Here is a 22,113-nt window from a genome sequence, read left to right on the forward strand (position 1 = left end):
TAAAACAACAGTAAACACTATATTTTATGACTCTGTAGGTACAAAGACAAATATATTAATAAATACTATATAGTGAAATATTTTATTGGACCTAGAGTTTTTTTTTCCTTCTGATTTTAAAGAAAACATTTTCAGGAATCTCCAAAGGTATTACAGGCCATAGCACTGTGCCTACTGGGCCCAATGGATGAATCATTCTGTTCCTTTCCATCCTCCAGTCTGACCTGTTCCAGGTCAGAGAAGGGCAGTAGAGTCAGATAGCCATGGCATCTGGCCCTGCCTTAACTGGCCGAAAGCCTCAGTTTGCTCATTTATAAAATGAGTGAAAGTAATGTCACGTTTATTGTGTGAAGCGAGAGTGGAAAAGGTGAGCAGATATAGTAAGTAAACGGCCCAGAATATTGCCAGACACAGAGTAGGTGTGCAACAAAAGTTCTCAGTCTTTCCCTCCTTGGAGCACCCTTACTCCACAGGGTCCAGGGGGTTGGGGCAGCAGCCTCCTTGGTGGTGGGACAGAGTCCGCAGTGTCCCTGTACCCTATGATTTCCTCGCCAGACCCTGGGAATCCAGCGTCGCAAAATAAACACGGCCGCGCCGCTAATCGCCAGCGCGGAAACAAAACAGCGCTGCGCTCGGGGATCTGGGCAAAATCAGCCCTCCCTCCTCCTCCTCCTCCTTCGCCGCCGCCCTCCCTTCCTCGCGCTGCTCGGCTCGCTCGGCTCAGCTCAGCGCAGCGCAGCTCGGCAGCCGCCAAGCCGAGGCGGCAAGGTCTCCCGGTCGCCAGCGCCGGCTCCGAGCTCCGCTACCCGCCCGGGCTCTGCCAGGTCTCGCTTCCGCGGGGACCCCTTCGAGCAGGAGTCGCGTGGCGAGCCGGCGGCCAGGCACAAAGTTGGGGGTCCGCGAGGATGAGGCTATCCCCGGCGTCCCTGAGGCTGAGCCGGAGTCCAGCGCTGCTGGCCCTGGCGCTGCCCCTGGCCGCGGCGCTGGCCTTCTCCGACGAGACCCTGGACAAAGTGTCCAAGTCGGAGGGCTACTGCAGCCGCATCCTGCGCGTCCAGGGCACGCGGCGCGAGGGCTACACCGAGTTCAGCCTCCGTGTGGAGGGCGACCCTGACTTCTACAAGCCGGGAACCAGCTACCGCGGTAAGTGGCCCTCCGTGGCGTTGAGGGCGCGGGACCCGGCCCCCGGAGGGCGCCGACCGCGCGGTGCGGGAGGAGGGCGCGCGGTTCTCAGGCGCACAGCGCGGGCGCAGCCCGGTAAGGGCCCTTCTGTCCTGGATGCCCTCAGCCCTTTTAGCCCCGAGCCAGTGACCGGGGCCGTCGCGGGCCACAGCCAGGAGATGCAGCTCCCACGTCCGACGCGCGGTTCCCGGGCATGGGCTGTAGCGGAGCGACGCGTCACTCTGGCCTGGCTGGGAGGGAACCTGGCTTCTTCCCCCGCCGGCTCCAAGAGAGAGGTGGAGACTCGCCGTTCTCCAGATCCGTCTCTGGAGTGGAGCGGACCCTGGCTTCTCTTAGTCGGGTCCCAGGCAAGGTGGTGACTCCGGCTTTCCCCACTCCCATCCCTGAAAGAAAGGAAACCAGCTTCTCGCTGACCGGTCCCCAGTGGGATGGTCACTCCAGCTTCCCCGGGCAGATCCCTACAGGAGAAGGGACTTCGGCTTCTACTTTAACTGGTCCCAGGGCACGAGGAGGAGGGGAGAGGAGCCTGAAGCTTTTCGGAAGGGTCCCTGGAAAGAACTCCAAATTATTCTCCGATGGTCCCAGGCGAGGGAGAAGGCTCTGGATTTCTAAGACAGGCTCCCAGTGGACAGGGAGCTCTAGGTAGTTTCGGACAGGGAAAGGGAATCCGATGAAGACGGAAGGGAAGCCCGGATTTCCGAGGCCTGCTCCCTGGAGGCTGGGACCTTGGCTCCCGCAACGCCAAATCTCAGTGCCCCAGGGATGCCGTTCCTACGCTCCTCAGCTGAGAGCCGGCTTTCGGGAGCTCAGAGAGGGGATGTCCAAGCAAGTGAGCGCCTCCCAGGCAGGACAGGCAGCTCGACCCGCACAGACCTGAAGATCACTGACGCCTTCCCCAGGGCCCACCGCCCCTCTCTTCAGCCGGGTCATCTCCCCAGACATCTTTTCCCCGTGCTGCAGCTGCCCTTCTCCAGTCGTGAACCAGGACGTCGGGCAGGGAAGGAAGCCTGCCTGGCCTCACCGGGGCCCCGCGGGCGGGGAGTGACAGGGCGCGTGTCCCTTCACCCCTGCCCCTTCAAAAGTCAATTCTAGGGCCAAGCAGGAAGAGAGGGGGCTTTGGGGCACCGAGTGGGGTGCTCTTCCATCCCCACTTTCCCGGTTCCTAAGCATCTCGGGAGGAAGCAATGGGAACAACACTGGAGAAAGTTTGGGGCAGTGTCAGCGGGGGCCCGGGCCACACAGGCGACCAGGACCGGGAGCAACCCTTCTCAGAACGCTTCCTCCGTTTTCCCGAGTTCGTGTTCCCGACTTTCTTCACCTGGAGCTACCCAGAGCGGGCTTCCCGGCATAGTCTGCACGTGGATGCGCTCAGCGCCGGGCGGGCAGCCCCTGCAAGCCGGCACGGGTCGGCGGGATGCTGGCTACTCCGCGGAGACAGGCGGGGTGGGGGTGGGGTGGAGAACACCCGGCCCAGCCCCGGGGAGCTGGCGGCGGGTTGGCTGAGCTGCCCTGAGAGCCTACAAGCGGCCGCAGCCTCTCCTCGGAGCTGGGAAGCAGCCAGTCCTCTCCGTGGACTGGAGGGAAGTGGGCGTAACCCCGCTGGCCTCTTGAGTCCTCCCCCAAACCGAGGGCCTGCGTTCCCTAGGAAAACTGTCCCAGCTCCACGTGGCAGGGAAAGAGGTGGCTCTGGAGTCAGGCGGACCGGGGTTTAGTAGCTGTGTGACCTTGTTCGAGTCCTTTAATTTCTCTGAACCTGTTTCCCAGCTATTGAAAACAGCTGTTTATCCAACCACCCTGGGCGGTTGTAGGGAGTGAATGAGTGCATAAAGATGAGCATGCCTGAGCTACAGCGGGCCCCCAATATATGCTAGTTTGAGCTGGCTATGGGGCCCTAATGGTTTAATAATGGAGGGATGTGCCTGGTCAGATTTGTTACTGGGGTGTGTGTGTGTGTGTGTGTGTGTGTGTGTGCATGCGTTTAAAAGTAGGTTTTTTTCAGCACTCCTTTCAGCCAATCTACCAGTGAATGCCAGTTACCTGGGTCCTCATGAAATAATTGAATGAATGAATGAATGATTTCTCCATATCATGAGGCTTGCCTTAGACTATTCCTAGTTTAGGACCAGGAGGATTTCTTTTTTTCTTTTTTTAATTTTTTGGTCGCACTGCATGGCAAGTGGGATCTTAATTCCCCGACCAGGGATTGAACCCGTGCCCCCTGCAGTGGAAGCGGGGAGTCACAGTGGTCTTAACCACTGGACCGCCAGGGAAGTCCTGGGAGGATTTCTTTTTTGGGTAATTCAGGCTAGTCTGCTGCGCAGGCCAAGAGTCCTTCTGGGTTTCTTTTCCCACTTGAATCCTCCCAGTTTGTCCAAGCACTGGCAGCAAGTGGCCCCAGCACTGAGACAGAGATGCATCTGGGATTCACATAGACAGAGAGGTTCCATGACTGCTTAAGTATCTCCATGGCCAGCAGGTGGAAACGGGCTAGTAGGGAGGGGAGCACTAGACTTTCACCTTGTAGGTTATTCCAGCCTAAAAGGTTAGCCTTTGGGACTGTGACATCCGACTCAGGCTGTTGGTGGGCAATCATCTTATCTCCTTTCTGGTGACTAAGAGATCCTGAACGAAAGATCTTGCAGGAACCATGCTAAGGCCCTCTGAGTAAAATACTCTGCGATTAGCAAACCTGATTCTGCCACTCAGAGTTAGGAAGAAAAGGGCACTGGCCTAGTTTGTGACATTTTCTGTTGGCTTATACTTTCTTAGAATAGTTATATTAGAAGTAAATCTAATACATTCTGCTCTAGGTATTGACTTAAGGCTATGGAAATTAACATTCCCCTGGTGTTCTGTTTGCTGTTTCATTTTTTCCTGAATTAGGGCCCCTCACAATCGTTGGAATCAATGGCTTGTTTTCCTGCCGCAAACCTTTGTCCTCAGTATTCTAGTTCATCCCCAAAGAGCTTCTGCTCTCCATGCCCCCCACCCCAGCATATCCTTTAGGTATTCTAGACTGGAATAAAATGGTCACTATTAAGAAAAATATTGAAACATGGGGTTTCTTCTCAACAGCCAGGATCCAGCTGAGATGATGATTCAGCCTTTTTCCAAGTTGTTAGTACTATATTGACTGCCTTCTCTCTCCCACCACATCTCTCTACTCTCCCTCCCTCTTCCCCCCAATCCTCCTCCCTCTGCAATAATTGTGCTTTAGAAAGCTCTGAAAGGCCTGCTCTGTTTCTGACCACGGCCTCCTTTGAAAAAGAGATTACAGTGATTAAAAATAACAAGTTGAGGATCCTCAAGGGGCTTCCCTTATAGGAGGACAATTTGCAGGACCAGCCATTCCCAGATCCCAATTTCAAGCCAAATAGAAGAAAATCAGCTGAAATGTTCAAGAATTGATTGAAAATAAAAGAAGCTCTTTTGTCTGTCCAAAGGTCTGTTTATTAGGAAAATAAAGCCAGACCCTGGCTAATGAGAGTGGCTTTTCCTAGATGCTCTTTAAAGGGAAATTTCAAGGAACTTGATGGGGAAAGAATGTCCAGTCGAGATTATAAATACTTGTCCAACTTCAAGCATAATTGAGGGATTTATTCTAAACCAGGAGGTTTGGAGACCTCCAAAGCTGCTTTGCCTTCTTTTTCTTTGTCTCTCTTTGGGGCACACACTGCCATAAGAATGTGTGTTTCAGAGTGTCCCACCTCCGCCTGGTAGAAAGAACACAGGCTTTGATGTTGGCTGGGTCTGTTTCCACTTCAGCTCAGTCACACATTCACTCTGTGACCTCAGGCAGGCAGCTTTACCTCTCTGAGCCACAGTTTCTCCAACTGTAAAATGAGGCTGCTTCTCCCACCGCCCACAGAGTAGCTATGAGAATTAGAAATAATCCATGTCAAAAGAAACTGTCATACAGTAGGATATAGATATATATATATATATATATATACACACACATACACACACACGCACACACACATATTATGAGATCATTATTTATTTTGGAAATAGAAAAATACTTGGCAGCTAGCACTGGATGAGACATTGTGTTAAGTACTTCCTACGCATCTCACTTATTCCTTCCAGTACTTTGGGGCAGTTTATTATTTTTATTTTATAGATGAGGACACTAAATCTCAGAGAGGTTTAGTAACTTGCCCATGGTCACACAGCTATAATCAGTGGAGTCAGGATACAAACTTAGGGATGTCTAACTCCTAAATCTCTGCTCTTAACCAGTCTTCTACACTGACTCAATAAAATAAATTAGGAGTAGACTGAATTCACCCAGCTACCCTCAGCCTTCTAGATGTTGAGTCTTTGTTGAAGGAAAACAGCAACAGCAAATCAAGATAATAACTGACAGGGCTTCCCTGGTGGCGCAGTGGTTAAGAATCCGCCTGCCAATGCAGGGGGCACAGGTTCCATCCCTGGTCCGGGAAGATCCCACATGCCACGGAGCAACTAAGCCCGTGCTCCACAACTACTGAGCCTGTGTTCTAGAGCCCGTGAGCCACAACTACTGCGCCTATGTGCCTAGAGCCCGTGCTCCGCAACAAGAGAAGCCACCGCAATGAGAAGCCCCCGCTTGCCGCAACTAGAGAAAAGCCCGCGCACAGCAATGAAGACCCAACGCAGCCAAAAATAAAATTAATTAATTAATTTTTTAAAAAAAGATAATAATTGACATATCTTGGGACACAAAGTATGAAGTGGTGGGTCCTTATTTACATTTTCTTTTTATAGACTTCAGTATTGCATTTCCCCATAAACCAGAAGATTAATTTAGAAACACGAAGAACCTTGCCAATCTTTAGCCAATTCCTTTTGTTTGTGGGGAAACCAACAAATTGGAAATAAAAAAACCTAATTTGACTGTTGTTTTGTTTTTATATGCAGATATTATATGCCTGTAAAATTATATATTTGAAAAGTATATATGTAGAATCTGAAAATTTTAAGCTGGATAAGGTCTTTCAAATAAACTATTTCTTATCTAGTGTTTTTTTTTTTAAATTAAGCACTGCTGATGATTAACTGTAATTAATTATAAGTGACACCCCACCTCTCCTCTTTTCTTTTTTTATTAGGTAACTTTAATTTTTTAACTTGTGCTCCCTTTTCATAAGTATTTAGTTCAAATAGATAATAAAAATTAAAAGATGCATGCATATCTACATGCTTAATAGTTGTGGGAATTGTTGCTTTGAGTTTCATGAAACAAAAAAAACCAGAACATACAAAAAAATGAAAGCATAAAAGTTGGAATTTTTCAAGGTTTAAAACTTGAGTACTTCCCATACACAGTTAAGTTGTTCCATTCCAGCTGGCTGACTCAACTGGAACAATGGGCTATAATTGCTGATATGTTTACAAACATGCCATTAGCTTGTTATACAGAATGTCAGATGTAGGTCAATACCAATTTCTGCAGGGAAAAAAAACCTTACCATCTTGTATTAGTCAGGATACAGGCTAAGCTCATGTTACAAAGATACCCCAAAATACAGTGTTTTAAACAAGAGATAAATGGGAAATCCAAAATGATGGGTGGCTTGTTCCACAAGGTCAATCAGTAACCCAGGTTCCTTCTGTCTTGTGCTCTACCATCTTCTAGCACTCTGCAGTCCAAAGGTAGCCACAAGTCACAGTACCTGAAATGTGGCTCGTCCAAATTGAGTTGTGCTGTAAACATAAGATGCACACTGGTTGTTGAATAATTAGTATGAAAAAAGAATAAGCTTCTCATTAATAATATTTTATATTGATTACATGTTGAAGTTATAATTGTATACAGTAGGCTACATAAAATATATTGTTAAAATTAATTTTACTTGTTTTAACATTTATTCCTACCAGCTACTTGTTAACAAGTAAAATGAATTTCCCCTGGCTTGAGCTTATTTCTATTGGACAGCACTGTTCTAGGGAGTTGTCCTCATCAGCATGGTGACAGCCAGCTCACTACCAACACATCTGAGTTCCAGTCAGCATGCAGAGGGGAAAGGAAGTAGAGGCAAGCAGCTTTCTTTTAGTGATGTGACCCAGAAATCACAGCTAGCACTTCCAAACACACTCCCTTGCTAAGAATTTGGTCCCATGACCACACCTAGCTGCAAGGGAGTCTGGGAAAGATAGCATTTAGCTGGGCAGCCACATGCCCAGTGAAAACTTTGGGGAGGGATTTAGTTTTCAAAAGGATGAAGGTGAAAATGGATTTGGAGGGGCAGTTAGCCGTCTCTGTCACATGTTTTAATGCATAGTCTTGTAAAAACAATGTTTCATGTTCTCTTTCTCAGTGATAGGTGGTCTAGGTGGGTCTTCTCAACAGCACGTGAATTGATATTCCTGCTAAATGAATCAGTAGGGGAAGGAGTGTTGATGTAGGTGTGTGTGCACGCACGCTTGTGTGTGGTGTGTTGATAGGGTTCATACTGAGAAGAAAAAAGGGGCCAATGTGCCAGAGTAGCCTGTTCTGTCTCACCCTCTTCCTTTGTCTCACCCTTCCTCAAGGAAGCAGCAAGGAAGGGAAGGAATGAAGGAAGAAGTGGATAAAGCAAGAAAATGCAAGAGAGGGAGAGGAAAAAGGAAAAGAGGGAGAAGAAGGAGGAGGAGAGAAAGGAGGGGAAGGAGAAGAAAGAAATTAAGAGAAAATAAAAAAACCTCACTGGGATATATATTTAGAATGAAAAAGAAGAAATAATTTTACAGAGGAGTCCCATTTTTTTTTTTAGTTTTAAAGTCTTAATGAAGACTATCGTTCTCATTCTCTTAGTGAATAGATAAGTTCCTCCAAATCAGATCCCATTGATCATGCATTGTTTTATTAAGATTAATTTAAAATAAGTGCTCTTAATCTGCTGTGGAATTTACTAAATTTGCTGAGATCAAAATTTTTTAAATTGAAGTACAGTTGATTTACAATGTTGTGTTAGTTTCAGGTGTACAGCAAAGTGATTCAGTTAATACATATTAACTGAATATATATATATATATATATATATATATGTTCTTTTTCAAGAGAGGAGTCCCATATTGCTTGAGGGTTAGAGTCAAGAGGCACTATGGAAAGCAAAAATCACATAATTATTCCTTAAAAATCCTTTGCAATTTTACATAAACAATCACATGGATACTAGATTCAATCTAGCCTTATTTATGTGCCCCAGCAGATAGTTTTGTTAGTGGGGAATAGAAACAAACTGACATTTCTCAGTAAGTCCAGCACTTCTATTTTTCCCCCCAGCATTGGAAGAGACCAGTGTTTCCTCAGTTGAATCACTAGTAAAACCATTGGTTTGTTGGTCCTTAAACACTGACGTGACAAGGATGAAATACTCACTATCTGATGGACTAAGGGAACCCAGAGTTACAGCTCATGCTCCCTCACACATGCATGCATGTGTTGAATACAGTGGCAAGTGGCCCAAATGATCTCAAGTATTATTTCCTTTCTCTGTTTTTTCTCTGATGGTGTGCAGTTGTGTCTGGTTCCTGTCATATGCACCTCTCTGGAGCACCTACAGTGTGAGAGAGCTCACTACATCACGTGAAGCTTTCTGTGTGGCTAGCTAGCTCATTTTTACTAGGTGTCTTGGCTGGGCTGGAGTTGAGGCTAGGATAGGAAAGGTAAGGAGTTAGGTAACACCACAAGAAGACCTTTGTGAGCTCTACATAGACCAGGCTTCTAACTTTCACAGAATATTCAAAACTGCCATGAAAAGTTGAGGGAAACTTTAAACAGGGGCCCGCTCACATCCACTGATTTGCTGAGGTCTAGGAGACCCGCGGGAAATAACTTGAATCCTGTCTACAGTTGTGGTTGAGATATTTGCAAACACAGACTAGGTGAGAGGGGGAAGGGCAGGGAAGGGCTGCAAGCACAAAATATTGTGTGGGGGGGGATGGGAGTGTGGGGAGGTGGGCAGACTCAGACAGGCGGGAAGAACTGAATGGGGATTCTAGGTGCTACAGGAAGCTCTGCTGGTGCTCTTCTTCTTCCCCCCTTCCTCCTTTTTTTCTTCTCCTTCATTTTCTTTTCCTCCTTTTCTTTCTTCTCCTCCCCCTCACAGCAGCAACCCTGACCTTTGAATTTTCCAAACACACCAAGCTCATTCCCACCCCAGGGCCTTTGTATATGCTTTTCTCCATGCCTAGAATGCTCTCCCCCAGATCTTTGGCTCACTCTTTGTCTTTTGAGTCTCAGCTCAGATGTTATCTCTTTAAAGAGGTTTCTCTGACCACCAATTTATGTTTCTCCTTACTTTTGCCTGGTTTTATTTTCTTCATACCCCTGAACCACTCTCTGAAATGATCTTTATCATCTGCCTCCTCGAGCTAGAATACAAGCTTTATGAGAGCAAGGACTTTGCCTTTCTGGTTTGCCGTTTTATCGCCAGCACCCAAAAGAGCGTGTGGCCATCACAGGCACTAAATCATTATTTATCGAAAAGTGAATGTATCATTTAAACCCCAAGAACCCCTCTAAAAGAGAGAAGTGAGATCTCCCTCTAAGAGAGCTGGATGGAAGGAAGGGAAAGCATTTCTCCCTCTGCCAGAGAGAGGTGAGGCCAAGGAATGGGGACAGATGGCAAGGATCTCCATGTGGTGGCAGCAGAGAGAAAGGATGCTCATTCAGTGCCCTGGGGGCTTTGGCTGGAGGCTGAGGGCAGGGAGATGCTCCGGGCCCAGGGTGAAGGCTGTTGGAAGCGAAGAGATCGGCAGTCATATGCATGGTGGGAAGCCGGATCGTTGATGGCTCAGAGGTGAAGAGCACAAGGACAGCAGGCAAGAGAGCAAAGGGAAGGAGCTGCCAGCCTCAGACACTGACTCTGATTACATGGAGAATAGGCAGAGGGGATTGTTGATCCATCAAACGTAGACACCAGTTATTAAAGTGACTTTCCCTGGAATCAGCTCTTTGTGGAGTCATTTGTGTGATTTCCAAACCTAGTTATGTGTCAGAATCACTTGGAAAGTTAAAAAAAAAAAAAAAAAAAAAAAAAAAAAAATATATATATATATATATATATATATATATATATATATATATCTTCACTGGCTCCACCCCAACAAAGGGCTGGATTCCAGGAATCTATATTCTTTCTTTCTTTTCTTTTTCTTTCTCTTTTTAAAGCAAGATGGTGAGACACAAAGAGAAGGTGGCCAAAAGGTGGCCACTTTTCTGTGAATGTGCTTCCCCATCCCCATCTCTCCCAGTCCCACCCCCAGCCTCCTAGTCCCACATACTTTAGCACCTGGTCACATCACTGCCCTATCCTGTTTCTGTCAACACAGTGGCCAGTGGCATGTCCTCAGAGCCAACACAATGGTGACATTCCCCTGCCTTGGCCGAGGAGTGGTGGGGAGGGAAGAGCTGTGAGCTTCCTCTAGGTGACAACACTCTCAGATCAGCAGAGCCTGAGCTAAGGCGACCTTGTTGTGCATCTCTGCTGCCAAAGACTGCCTCCCGTGTAACTTCCACTCATCACTCCGGGTTCTGTCCTCTGGAGTCCAGCAGATAAGGTCTCCCCTTGGCCATATGTCAGCCCTTGAGATGTTTGTGAAGAAACAGGTACTATGACTTCTCTTCTGATTAAAATGCCCTGTTTCTTCAACTGTTCTTTGTAGGACACTCTTCCTTATTCCCTTGCACCTTGGACTCCAGATGTGCTCTGATCAGGGTGGAACATGGCGGAATGATTATCTCCCTTGTTCTGGACACCGTGTTTGTGTTAAGCTTGCCAGGTCTTGTGCTCGCTATTTTGGCAGCTGTGTTGTACTCTGGAATCACACTGAGCTTGCAGCCAGCAAAAAATTCCTGTGATTTGGTGGGAAGGCTTGCCGCCCTCCTTTCCCTGTACTAGTGAAACTGGTCCTAGGACATAAGCTTTGACATGATTCCCCATTAGACTTAATCCAGCATGTTTGGGTCCATCACGGTAGCTGTCAACCATTCATGAATCTGGATTCTGTCACTGAATGACCTATCCACATAATCTAATTTTGGATTATCCACCGTTTTGACAAGCAAACCTTAGAAGGCTTTAGCTAAGAAGTTGGTAAGAATGATGAGCAGGTCAGGGCTTAGGACAGAGCATTCTGACATCCCTTAAAATCTTTCTCCAAAGCTGACATCTAATTAAAATAGTTTTGAAGTCAACTGATTTTCTGTTACCTCAGTGGCATTTAAATACTAACTGCCACCCTGCTGGTCATCCACCTCAGTTTAGTCACAAGTACTGTTTCTTTAGCCTGTTAATGAATCTTACAGTCTAGGCAGAATTATTTTCTTTGTTCCAAAATTAGTCAGGAGTCTTTCCACTGCAAGTGACAGGAACACAGTCTAATTAAAGCAAAAAATAGAATTATTGAGTCCTATATTTGGAAAGCCCACGGGTGGATCTGGCCAGCTTCAGGTATAAATGGATCTAGGGACTTGAACAAAGTTCTCTCTCTCTCTCTCTCCCTCCCTCCCCCTCTCTCCTTTTCTCTCTTCCTCTCCCTTTCTCCTTTCCTTTCCATCTTTTCCATTCACTCCTTTTACCTTCTCTCTCTCCTTCCATCCTTTACCTCTTGGCTGTGTTTTTATGTGTTGGCACAATTTTTCTTACTGCAGATAAACTTTCTCCCAGTGCCAGGGAAGCTAGCTGTCAACAACCTTCAGTGAAAAGACTTTCAGTTCTGTAACTGAAAGAAAAGCCTTTCCCGCTTTACTTCCAAGCTGAAAAATCCCAGGGAAGGATTCTGATTGGCCCAGCTTGGGTGACATACCCAGGGGAATGGGGTACATTACGATATGGAGATAGACTGCATCTGGGTCACAGTCACTTCTATGACTTGCTATTTCAGGAGAGAGAAGGGGGATTGTGATTGGCAGCCCCAAAGATCACATAGTCAGTGTAAGGGAAGGTGTGGGGGTCCTAGACAGCATGTGTCCCTTAGAACTTCCTACCCTCCCCCAGATACATTCTCTTGGCTGACATATCTCCAATTCCTCAGGAGTATTCTTCCCATCCATTCCTCTTCCCAGCCACATATTGGTTAGCTCAGGACCCATTCACCTGGCTCCCAGCTTTTCCATGATGAGAGAGCACATGGGGGAAAGAATGAACTTCTACTGAATGGTTGCAATGTGCTTCATATACCTTATCTCATTTAGTCCTTATGACAAATGCATGAAATGATGATGATCTCTATTTTAGAGGGGAGACTCATTGATCTTTAAATATATTTTATTAATTTAGCCAAATTTATATATACTTACTATTACAAATATTAATTCATTACTTGTTATGATAACAATAGAAGTACTGTAACTGCCATTTTACAGGAGATTGTCAACTGAGATAATGAGAAGTTAAATAATTAGTCCGAGGTAACACGTAGTAAACAGAGAGGAATTTGAACGCAGGTCTGTTAGCTACATCCATTGTACATCTACAGCTACAGCCCTTACAACTTGCAATATGCATGATCTTTAATCTGGAATGAGAGGTATTTCATCTCTTCTGGGGAATGCTGGGAGCATTCACTGAGGAAGGTCATCCAAGCGAACAGCATAATCCAACCTCACCACATGCACTTGCTCACCCTTGGACTTTTAGCCCTGCCTTCCTATCTGCCAGCCTGTCACCAGCATCTTCTCCTGCCTGCTCCTGGCTGGGTGGGCTGAATTGCCAATTTCTAAGTAAGGTATGCAAGTGAGTTGCAGCTGCCCAGAGCTCCACAAGTTGAGCAGAGTTGGGAGGGGACCACCATGACTTATGTAATGCTCCAGCAGTCCTTATAACTAATCCCATGTTACAAGTTAAGGCAGAAGCTCAAGTTCATTGTGACTGATGTGTGGGGCGGGAAGACTGGGCATCTCAGTAACATATAGCAGGTGGATGGCAGGGGCTGGCCTTATAATGGAACTGGGATCTGGTTCAGGACCTTCTCATTGAGGCTGGGGCTGGAGGGGTCCGAAACCCAGAGGTAGAGTGGGGAGGGTGATGGTCCTAGACAAGATCCAGTGATGGCAATAGGCATAGCAGATGCACTGGAGTTTATGTTAGATGGTTGACAAACCAGCATTTGAACGGCTCAGAAAGTTATTTGGGAAATAGATGGGACTCGTGTTTTCCTATAATAAGGAGGGGAGAACTCCACCTTTGGTGGAGATTTGAGGCCAGGCTCCTGTGTGAAACATCAGTCCTCATACAAACAGGCCAGAGAGGCCCTTGCCACTGAGCTGGTTTTTAGGGAAAGGCTGTAATCCAATATTCACACAACTTCTAGCCTCATCTTCCTAAAACACAAATCTGAATACGGCATTCCCCAACTCAGACCCTTCAGTGCCTCCTCATCACCTCCAGGGTGGTATCTGCACTTCTTAGCCAAAAGTCTTCAAAGCCCTGCTATCTCCCCGCTTCTCACCTTCCTCCCCTAGCCTCTTATAACACTTCCCTCCCAGCGTGCAACTAATGAACTACAGAATTACTTCTGGTTTCCAAGGCCAAGACTGGCCCACCATGCCTTTCCCTCTGCCTGAGATGGAATTGTTCCTCTTGTCCACTGGACAAACTCCTATACGTCATTCAATTTGCAGCTCAAATGCCACCTCCTCCTTGAAGTCTCCTTTAACTCCCCCAGTAGACTCAGATGTTCTCTCCTCTGGGATCCCAGCGCACTTCATTCATACCTCCATAACACCCATTGTATGTTATAAAAATATCTGCCGATGTGTCCTTTTCTCCCAGCTGTTAGGCTGTGTGCTCCCAGGAGGCAGAGGCTGGGTCTTTTCTCTCTGTGTCTCCAGAGGCGTAGTTCAAGACAGACTTGGTCTCTGCTCTCACAGAGCTTACAAGTGATTAGGGGAGACCAGCATTTAACAAGTAATTCACAAATAAATATTTAATTAAGACTGGTGAGAGGTATTCAAGAGAAAGAAAGGCGTGTTGAAAAGCTTTATCATGTGGGGGTGGGAGGGGCTGAGAGACCCTCACAGGGCTCACTGTCTGTGGTATGAGCCACTGCAAGAAGACTCAGTTCATTATAAGGACTTACCCAAATCTCCCCATAACCTGGCCCTGTGACCATCATCCCCCAAGACAATGATCTCTGCTGCAGTCCCATCAGTGGTCCTACATTGGCACCTACTAGAGTTTTTCTCTGGAGGTTCAAACATTGTCCCCAAGGGCCAGCTTTTTGAAACTCATTGTTTGTTAATGAGCTTGCTAAGCATCATGATCTTTATCATCATCATCATCATCATTTTGATCATCGTCTTCATCCTCAACATCACCAGCAACACCATCATCATCCTTTACAATTTTGGATCCTTTATATATGCCAGGCACTGTGGTAAATGTTTATTTAGTCATCTCTACATTCCTATAGAAAGGTAATGTCGTTAACCTCATTTTTTTAAAAAATGAGGAAACAGGGAGGTCAAATAACTCACCAGAGGTCACACACTTAATAAGTGGTGGCTCTAGGATTCTAACCTGAAATCTTTGCTTTTAACCAGTTCCCTGTATGTGCTCACAGGATGGCTCCAAATGGACCTTTTTTTAATTTTATTTTAATCCTTCATAAGCTTATTTCTTGAATTTCCTGGGTCTCTTAATGGCCTCTTTTGGGAGGCCCTTGGGAGGAGTCATTAGAGAGAAGATTCTATTATTTATTGCCAAGCAGTCATCTTCAGTCATTACTGGGACTCAGAACACGCTGCACATTTGTTCATTTCAGGAGAGAGTCATATAATGGGCTTCTCTAGAGGGATAGGGTCTCCTCTCTTCCTTCAAATTATACTGTCTAACACAGTCATCACCACTGATAATTATGGCTTGAAACACCACACAAGTTCAGCCCCCAGAGCCTCCATCTTCTGCGTTGTATTTAATAATGTAGAGTAGAACTCTAGTTTTCTAGAACTTACAGGAACGCATCATTCCAGGAAGCTGAGTTTATGGGTAGCCCTTTAAGTGCTCTGCACAGATATACAAAAAGATGCATACTTACCATTTGGAAAGATTGTTTAACAATATTCTTATCAAAACAAGGCTTACGTACAGAAAAGTTCACAAATCATGCATCTTGGTGAATTATCACTTGTTGAATACACTCATGCAGCTGGCATCCAGATCAAGAAGTAGAACATGACCCGAACTCCAGAAGCACCCCTGTGCCCTCCCAAATCAGCACTGCCTCCCCTTTCCCACACTTGTAAGCACTGACCTGACCTCTAGGATCATAGATTACTTTGCCTGGTTTTGAACTTTATATAAATGTCCTCATACTTTTTGTATTCTTTTGTGTCTGTCTTCTTTCACTCAAGATTATGTTTGTGAGATTTACCCATGTTGTTGTAGGTAGCAGTAATTTGTTCATTTTCATTACTCTAAGGCATTCAGTTCTATGACTGGCCACAATTTATATATCCATGGCTGCTGATGGACATTTGGGTGTTTCCAGCTGGAAACAAATAATGTTACTATGAACATCTGATAGGTGTCATTTGATGCACATATGTCTGCATTTCTGTTGATTTAAGGGTGGCAGCACTGGGTCATAGGGTATGTATAAGCTCAGCTTCAGTAAATACTGCTAAAGAGTTTTCCAGGGAAAATTGCTCGTATTCAGTTCATCAATAGTGTGTGAGAGTTCCAGTTAATAACATTTGATAATGTGAATCCTTTTAAGGTTAGTCAATCTAGTGGAAATGCAGTAGTATTTTATTGTGGATTTAATTCTTATTTCCCTGTTGACAGATGAGGTTCAGTGCCTTTTCGTATGTTTATTGGCCATTTGGGCACCTTCTTCTGTGAAGTATTAGTTCATGTGATTTCCCTATTTTTTTTCTTTGGGTTTTCTATCTTTTCCTTATTGGTCTTAGAGAGTTCTTTATATATTTTGGATAAAAGTCAATTTATATATTTTGGATAAAAGTCAATTTCTGGTTAAATGGATTGCAAATACCTCCTTCCACACCATGGCTTACTTTTTCTTAACAGTGTCTTTTGATAAGCAAAATTTTGATACCATTCCATTTACACATCTTCTTTATTGTCAGTGTTGGTTTTTTTTTTTTTAATGTCCTGTTTAAAAACTCTTTCCTACTCCAAGGTCATTCATATTTTATCTTATGCTACTTTCTAAAACCTTACTGTTTTACTTTTCACATTTAGCTCTACAATCCATGTGAAATTTATTTTGTGAAAGATGTGAGGCAAAGGCCAAGATTCACCTTTTTTACACGGTTTTCCTAGTTGTCATTGAAAATATCTCCTTCCCCCCACTGCTCTGCAGTATATCCTTAATGATAAATCAAGTTCACATATATTTGTGGAACTTTATCTGGACCTCAAACTATTCAGGCCTATTTTTCTTTCCTTGTTATGGTACACTGGCTTAATTTCTATAGCTGCATAGGTCTCGATATCTGGTAATAGAAGCCGTCCAACCTTGCCCTTCTTTTTCCAGATTGCCTTAGGTATTCTTGGCCCTTTGCATTTTCACATAAATTTTAGAATCGGCTTGTCAATATCACAGAAATCATGCTGTGAATTTAATGTAAGTTGCACTAAATCTATAAATCAATTTGAGAAGAATTGACATCTTTACAACCCTGAGTCTAGCAGTCCATGAACACGATTCAGTAAATGTAATTACATATCAACTCTGTGCTAATCACTGTGCTGAGCTAAGACATGGTTCTTGCCTTTGAAGGACTCTCAAATAGGTAAACAAATACTTACACACAAAATATGATTTAATGTGATCATCTCATCACTGATAATAATAAGAGCTAATATTTAATAAGTGCCTATTATCTGCCAACCATATTTAAGGACTTTAGTGCATTAATTATTTATGTTTTACACTGATACTTTGAGGTAAATGCTGTTACTAGGCCCATTGTATAGGTATTTTTAATCTTAACAAAGTCCAGGGAAAAAGAGCACCCAGGTCTTGACGGGGAAGTCAGAGGAAACATCACAGAAAAGGTGAAAATTTAGCTGATTTCTAAAGACGTTTGCTAGGAATGGAGGAGGTAGAACATTCCAAGCGTATGAATAGCATATGGAAAGAAATAATACTGTAGGGTGAAATGATATGGCTTTTCAGGAAACTGCCAGTGAGCGAGTCCCAGGACTGAAATGCGGTGTGGCAGGGAGTGGAAATGTGGCTGATGAAGCTCTCCAGAAAGGCAGAGTCTGTGGGCCTATCAGTCTATGGGGTTTGAGCTGTAGCCTGAAGGCAGTGACTGTGCAGCAGAAATTGACTGTCTGTCTTATGCTGGGTTCCCCAGAAGCAGATATTATTCATTTCCTAGGGCTCCCATGTATAGAACCACAAACCGGTGGCTTAAACCTAACAGAAATGTATTTGCTCACAGTTCTAGAGGCTAAAAATCTGAAATCAAAATGTCATCAGAGTTGGTTCCTTCTGGAGGCTCCCAGGGAGTCTCTTCCATGCCTCTCCCAGCCTCTGGTGACAATCCTTGCTGTTCATTGGCCTGCAGATGCCTCACTCCAGTCTCTGCCTCTGTCATCACCTGGCATTCTTCCCTGTGTGTCTCCATGTCTCTTCTTCTAAGGGCACTGGCCATCTTGGATTTAGGATTACCTTAACCCAATGTGATCTCATCTTAACTAATTACATCTGCAAAGACCCTATTTCCAAATAAGGTCACATTTCCAGGAACCTGGGGTTAGGATTTTAACATATATTTTGGGAGGACACAATTTAACCCATAACAAACCCTCAGGTGAGGATTTGGGTGCAATTGACGTATTAAGGAAGTGCTCCCAGGGGAAGCCAATAAGGGAGTGGGGAACTGGGACGGGGAGGAAGAAGCCTTGCCAGCCCATGACCCCAGTGAGCTCTGATTCTGCAGGGCCATTTTGAGGTACCCCTCAGAATTGTCATCACCTGACGCAAGGTAGCTGGGCCTTTCATATTAGGCAGAGCAGACTCCAGTGACCAGGGATGAGCTGCAGGTGCTGGCCTCTGGAAACAAAGGCACATCAGCACCAGGGTCACATTACAATGGTACAGAGGAATTTGAGGTGATCTGGGCAGAGCACCTTTACTGTCTGCTTCTTGTTCTCTGCTCCCCTTCCTCCAGAATTGTGTAGAATAGCCTTGAGAGCCCTCCCACCCCACCCTAGATAACCTCAGACTGCTGTGAGGCTGTCTGTCTATCCCTCAGAGATCTCAGTTCTTTCTCCTGACATCATAACCATCATTTTCTGCCTGCCACTGCTGAGCAACCACATTTCTTACTCTTCTTTACTTCTTTGTGCTTTTCTCTCATCCTCTCTTCCTTACTTTCTCTCTGACCTTTTATAGACATCAGTAGCCACCAATCAGAATGCACCTTCACTTTTGTGGGATGAACTGACCAATCACAGCATGAGACGTGCAATCTTTGTGTCTCTAAGTGCTTCTCTGAGATGTCATTGTGTTGGTGGCTCACGGACCATTGCTGAATTATCCTAGATGGTGGTTTTAATTTTTGGACTTTTGGAATGTTTCATTTTCAGGACTGAAATTAGAAGACTAAATGCCGCTCCTCAACAGGGGTTTGCTTATCAAAATCACGTAAATACTATAGGTTCAATGAATTGATTTTTAAATTTTGAAAACTTAGTCAACGCTTACGGAATACACACACTATAGATATTCCTATATATACTCAGTATGTAGAGCAATGAGTGGAGTGTTAAACTGGGGAGGGGACCAGACCCGAAGCCTGCCTCTGGATGGTCTTACTACCTTCAGTGTGTCTGTTGGCATTTCTGTGTCTTTGTGTCCTATCTGTGAAATTAGAGGGCTTGGAATGGAGGATTCTTAGGATAGCACCAATAGTCTATAATTTTATGTTTAAAGAATCTTAGCATTTTAATGTAGGCAGTAATTTAGACCTCAGTTTACATCAATTTCAAGAAGCTTGAATGGAGCATCTCTTAGATGCCAGGCTCTGTGCTAGGTGATAGGGATACAAAGAAAATGAAAACCCAGTTCCTCTCCAGCATTAACTCACAGTCCAGTGGAGAAGGGTGGTAAAAATAGAATTGCAATCCAGTGCAAAAATTGCAATAAAGGATTTCCATCTCAGGAGATTGTAGATACAAAGGGAGGGGCAAACATCATTGCTAAGATCCCTGAGCTAGATTTCAATGAATACCTAGTTCTCTGGGTCAATGTGGGAAGGAAGAGTTTAAAGTAGGTTCATAATTCCAACTGCTGTAACAAACAATCCCCCACAGTATAAGTTTATTTCCAGTTTATGCCAAGTATAATATGGATGTTTCTGGTCCATGAGTGATTATCTGTGTGGTTATTCAGAAACCCAGGTTCCTTACATCTTGTGGCTCTGCCATCCTTCTCCTGGGGCATCAGAGTCCTCTGCTGGATCTCCTGCATTCAGCAGGCAGAGATGGGAGAGGAAGAATGGAGAATCATGTAGAAAGTTTGGATGGGCCAGGCAGGAAGTGGCATGCATCATGTCTGTTCACACTTTCCACCGGTAGGACTGGGGCACCAGCAGACCAAACTGCAAGGGAGGCTGGGAATGTGTTCTAGCTGAGTACCCACAAGAAATAGGAAATGTGTTTTGCCACATCCTACAGGAGTTTGTGCTGCAAGCAGCTGGATCTCTCTTGGGCTGATCTATGGAAGTGTAACATTAGATAACTGTCAAGACTAGAGTTGCTGACCAGGGACTATTTTTGTCAAATTGTGGTTACTGAGAGAGAGCTCACCTCAGCCTTGGTTGATTCAAGAATTCCCAAGTGAGATTGTAGTTCAGACGTTTAGCAGGTTCTGAAATGTGAGAGGGGGCTGGGTGGAGAGGGTGAGATTTCACTACTCTACAGAATGAGCCTTTCCCACTGACAGCTGCCCCTGCTACCCACAGGGCTGGGATGTTAATGGGGAACTCAACGTTTATCCGTTTGACGAATGGAAGGCAGCTGATTCTTAGGCTTATCATCTGCTTTCTTCTGTCTCTGCAGTGACACTTTCAGCTGCCCCTCCCTCTTACTTCAGAGGATTCACATTGATCGCCCTCAAAGAGAACAGAGAGGGTGACAAGGAGGAAGACCATGCCGGCACCTTCCAGGTAAGACCCCTTCTGGGCTTTTCCAGGGACCCCTGTCGCTCTAGTAGGTAGATGCCAAGTGAAAGGTGGGCCGGATCGAGGAGGCTGAGGGCAAGGAATGGGGCAGGTATCTGAGGGGGCTTCTCATGCAATTCCCTTGACCATTGGCTGGGTGGGCCAGGTCCACGGAAAGACCTATAACGGAGTAGGCAGCAAATGCCTTGTGTCTACCTTAAGGCCTTGGGGCTTGGCCGCCAGGCAGGGCTCTTCTGGGGCTCACAGTACCTTGGGCAGCAGACAGTCCAGCGTGGTGGGAGCTCCCAGAACCCTGCCGAGGCATGGATGTTTTTCCTGTGCGGCCATTTCTCAATTGACTGGCAATTTTCAAGTGTAAACGGAACAAGAGCTTAGGCTGGCCAGACTGGAGGGAGTTCAAAGCACAGGAGAAGGACTATTAAGGGAACGAAGAGATTGATTTATGAGGGAAGATTAAAAGAGCTAAACATGCTTTGCTTGGCTAAATGAGCAGGGCCGAGTTGAAGAGGTGGTAATGGTCTTTAAACGTCAGTCCTTGCAGAGCAGCCTTATCCAGGGGAGGCCTCGTTTGACTTTGTACAAAAGGGCACAGCAAGACGAAAGTGGGTCAGGAGAAGAAAGGGAATCTCAAAGACAAGGGCCCTGCCAGTGAGTCATATTTCACCGTGGAATATTCTTCCAGGGGAAGTGGCAGGAACATCACCCCCTCTCAGAGGTTTAGAAAGAGGCCGGCAAGCTGTCAGAACATGTCCCAAAATGACTGGCGCGATCCTAGGAGGAGACGCGGCCAAATCTGCGGTAACCATTTCTCATCTCAAATTTCCATTGTTCTGGAATCCATTTTTATCTGGCATTTGCAAACTCAGAAGAAAAAAAAAAAAAAAAAAACTCAAGAAGAACACTTACACCCATAGCTGGCTGCTGGGGATTCTGGTACAATTTGTGGGTTCCACAGAGCACCCAAAATATCTTCCCCATCCAAAAATATCTTTAACCTCTTGTGGGCAGGTTGTAATTTTGAATCCTGTGATTTAAAAAAAATGTCCAGCGTTCAGGATTCTGGACTTCTGGCCTAGTGGAACTGTTAATTCCATGCTCATTGTAATGTCCTTCTATGGACCTAGATGTCAGGAACTTTCTTGGCATGTATCTGAAGGAGTTACCCAGATACAACCAATATTTGTTGGGTACTTACCATATGCCAGGCACTTGGTTAAGTGCTTTACCTTATCTTGGTTTATCTTAATTTAATTCGTTTATCTTAGTTTGATTCTCACAGCAACCAAGTAGATAGGAAGTATTATCCCTATTTTATAGATCAGGAAATTGAAGCTAGAGAGATTAAATCACTTACCTAAAGTGATTTAATAGTAAATAGTAAGGCCAGGCTTCTCTCTCAGGTGTCTGATTCCAGTGACTAAATGTCTTCCCTATAGTACAGAACAAGCTCCTGGCACAGGTGTGTTTGGACAGTGCATCAGCAAGATTGTCATTATAGGGAAAGGAAGATTCATGCATACACTCAGCCCATAAAGCACTAAAATATATTCCTCTTGTTCTTGTTGTTCTAATTTACCTGGAGGTGTGAATGATTTATAAGATTGGGGCAGCTGAGAGATCTGGGTACCTGAGTGTCAGGAGGGATAAAGTTCTAAGAAGGGAAAAGTGGGGGGTGGGAGATGGGAAATGTGATCTTAATATTCACCCAAACAAAATTTATCTGCTTTAAAATGATGCTTAGACATATATATGCAGAAGAGTTGAAAGGAGGTACTTGAACAGATAGTGTACAGCCATGTTCA

The 22,113-nt window shown here is 45.2% G+C and overlaps 1 protein-coding gene across 2 annotated transcripts in view; it reads left to right on the plus strand.

The window, feature by feature from the left end:
- The first annotated feature begins 713 nt into the window (after positions 1 to 713).
- SPON1 (spondin 1) overlaps positions 714 to 22,113 on the plus strand; it is a 269,169-nt gene continuing 247,769 nt past the window's right edge. For both annotated transcript variants that reach the window (XR_009504657.1, XM_059931183.1), the window contains exons 1-2: positions 714 to 1,143; positions 20,190 to 20,296. Coding sequence is in view for 1 of the 2 variants with exons in the window: in XM_059931183.1 (XP_059787166.1) it covers positions 906 to 1,143; positions 20,190 to 20,296 (345 nt within the window). In the remaining variant the exon portion in view is untranslated. The remainder of the gene's footprint in view (positions 1,144 to 20,189; positions 20,297 to 22,113) is intronic.

Source organism: Balaenoptera ricei, chromosome 8 (assembly GCF_028023285.1).
Source record: "Balaenoptera ricei isolate mBalRic1 chromosome 8, mBalRic1.hap2, whole genome shotgun sequence".
NCBI classification, from domain to species: domain Eukaryota; kingdom Metazoa; phylum Chordata; class Mammalia; order Artiodactyla; family Balaenopteridae; genus Balaenoptera; species Balaenoptera ricei.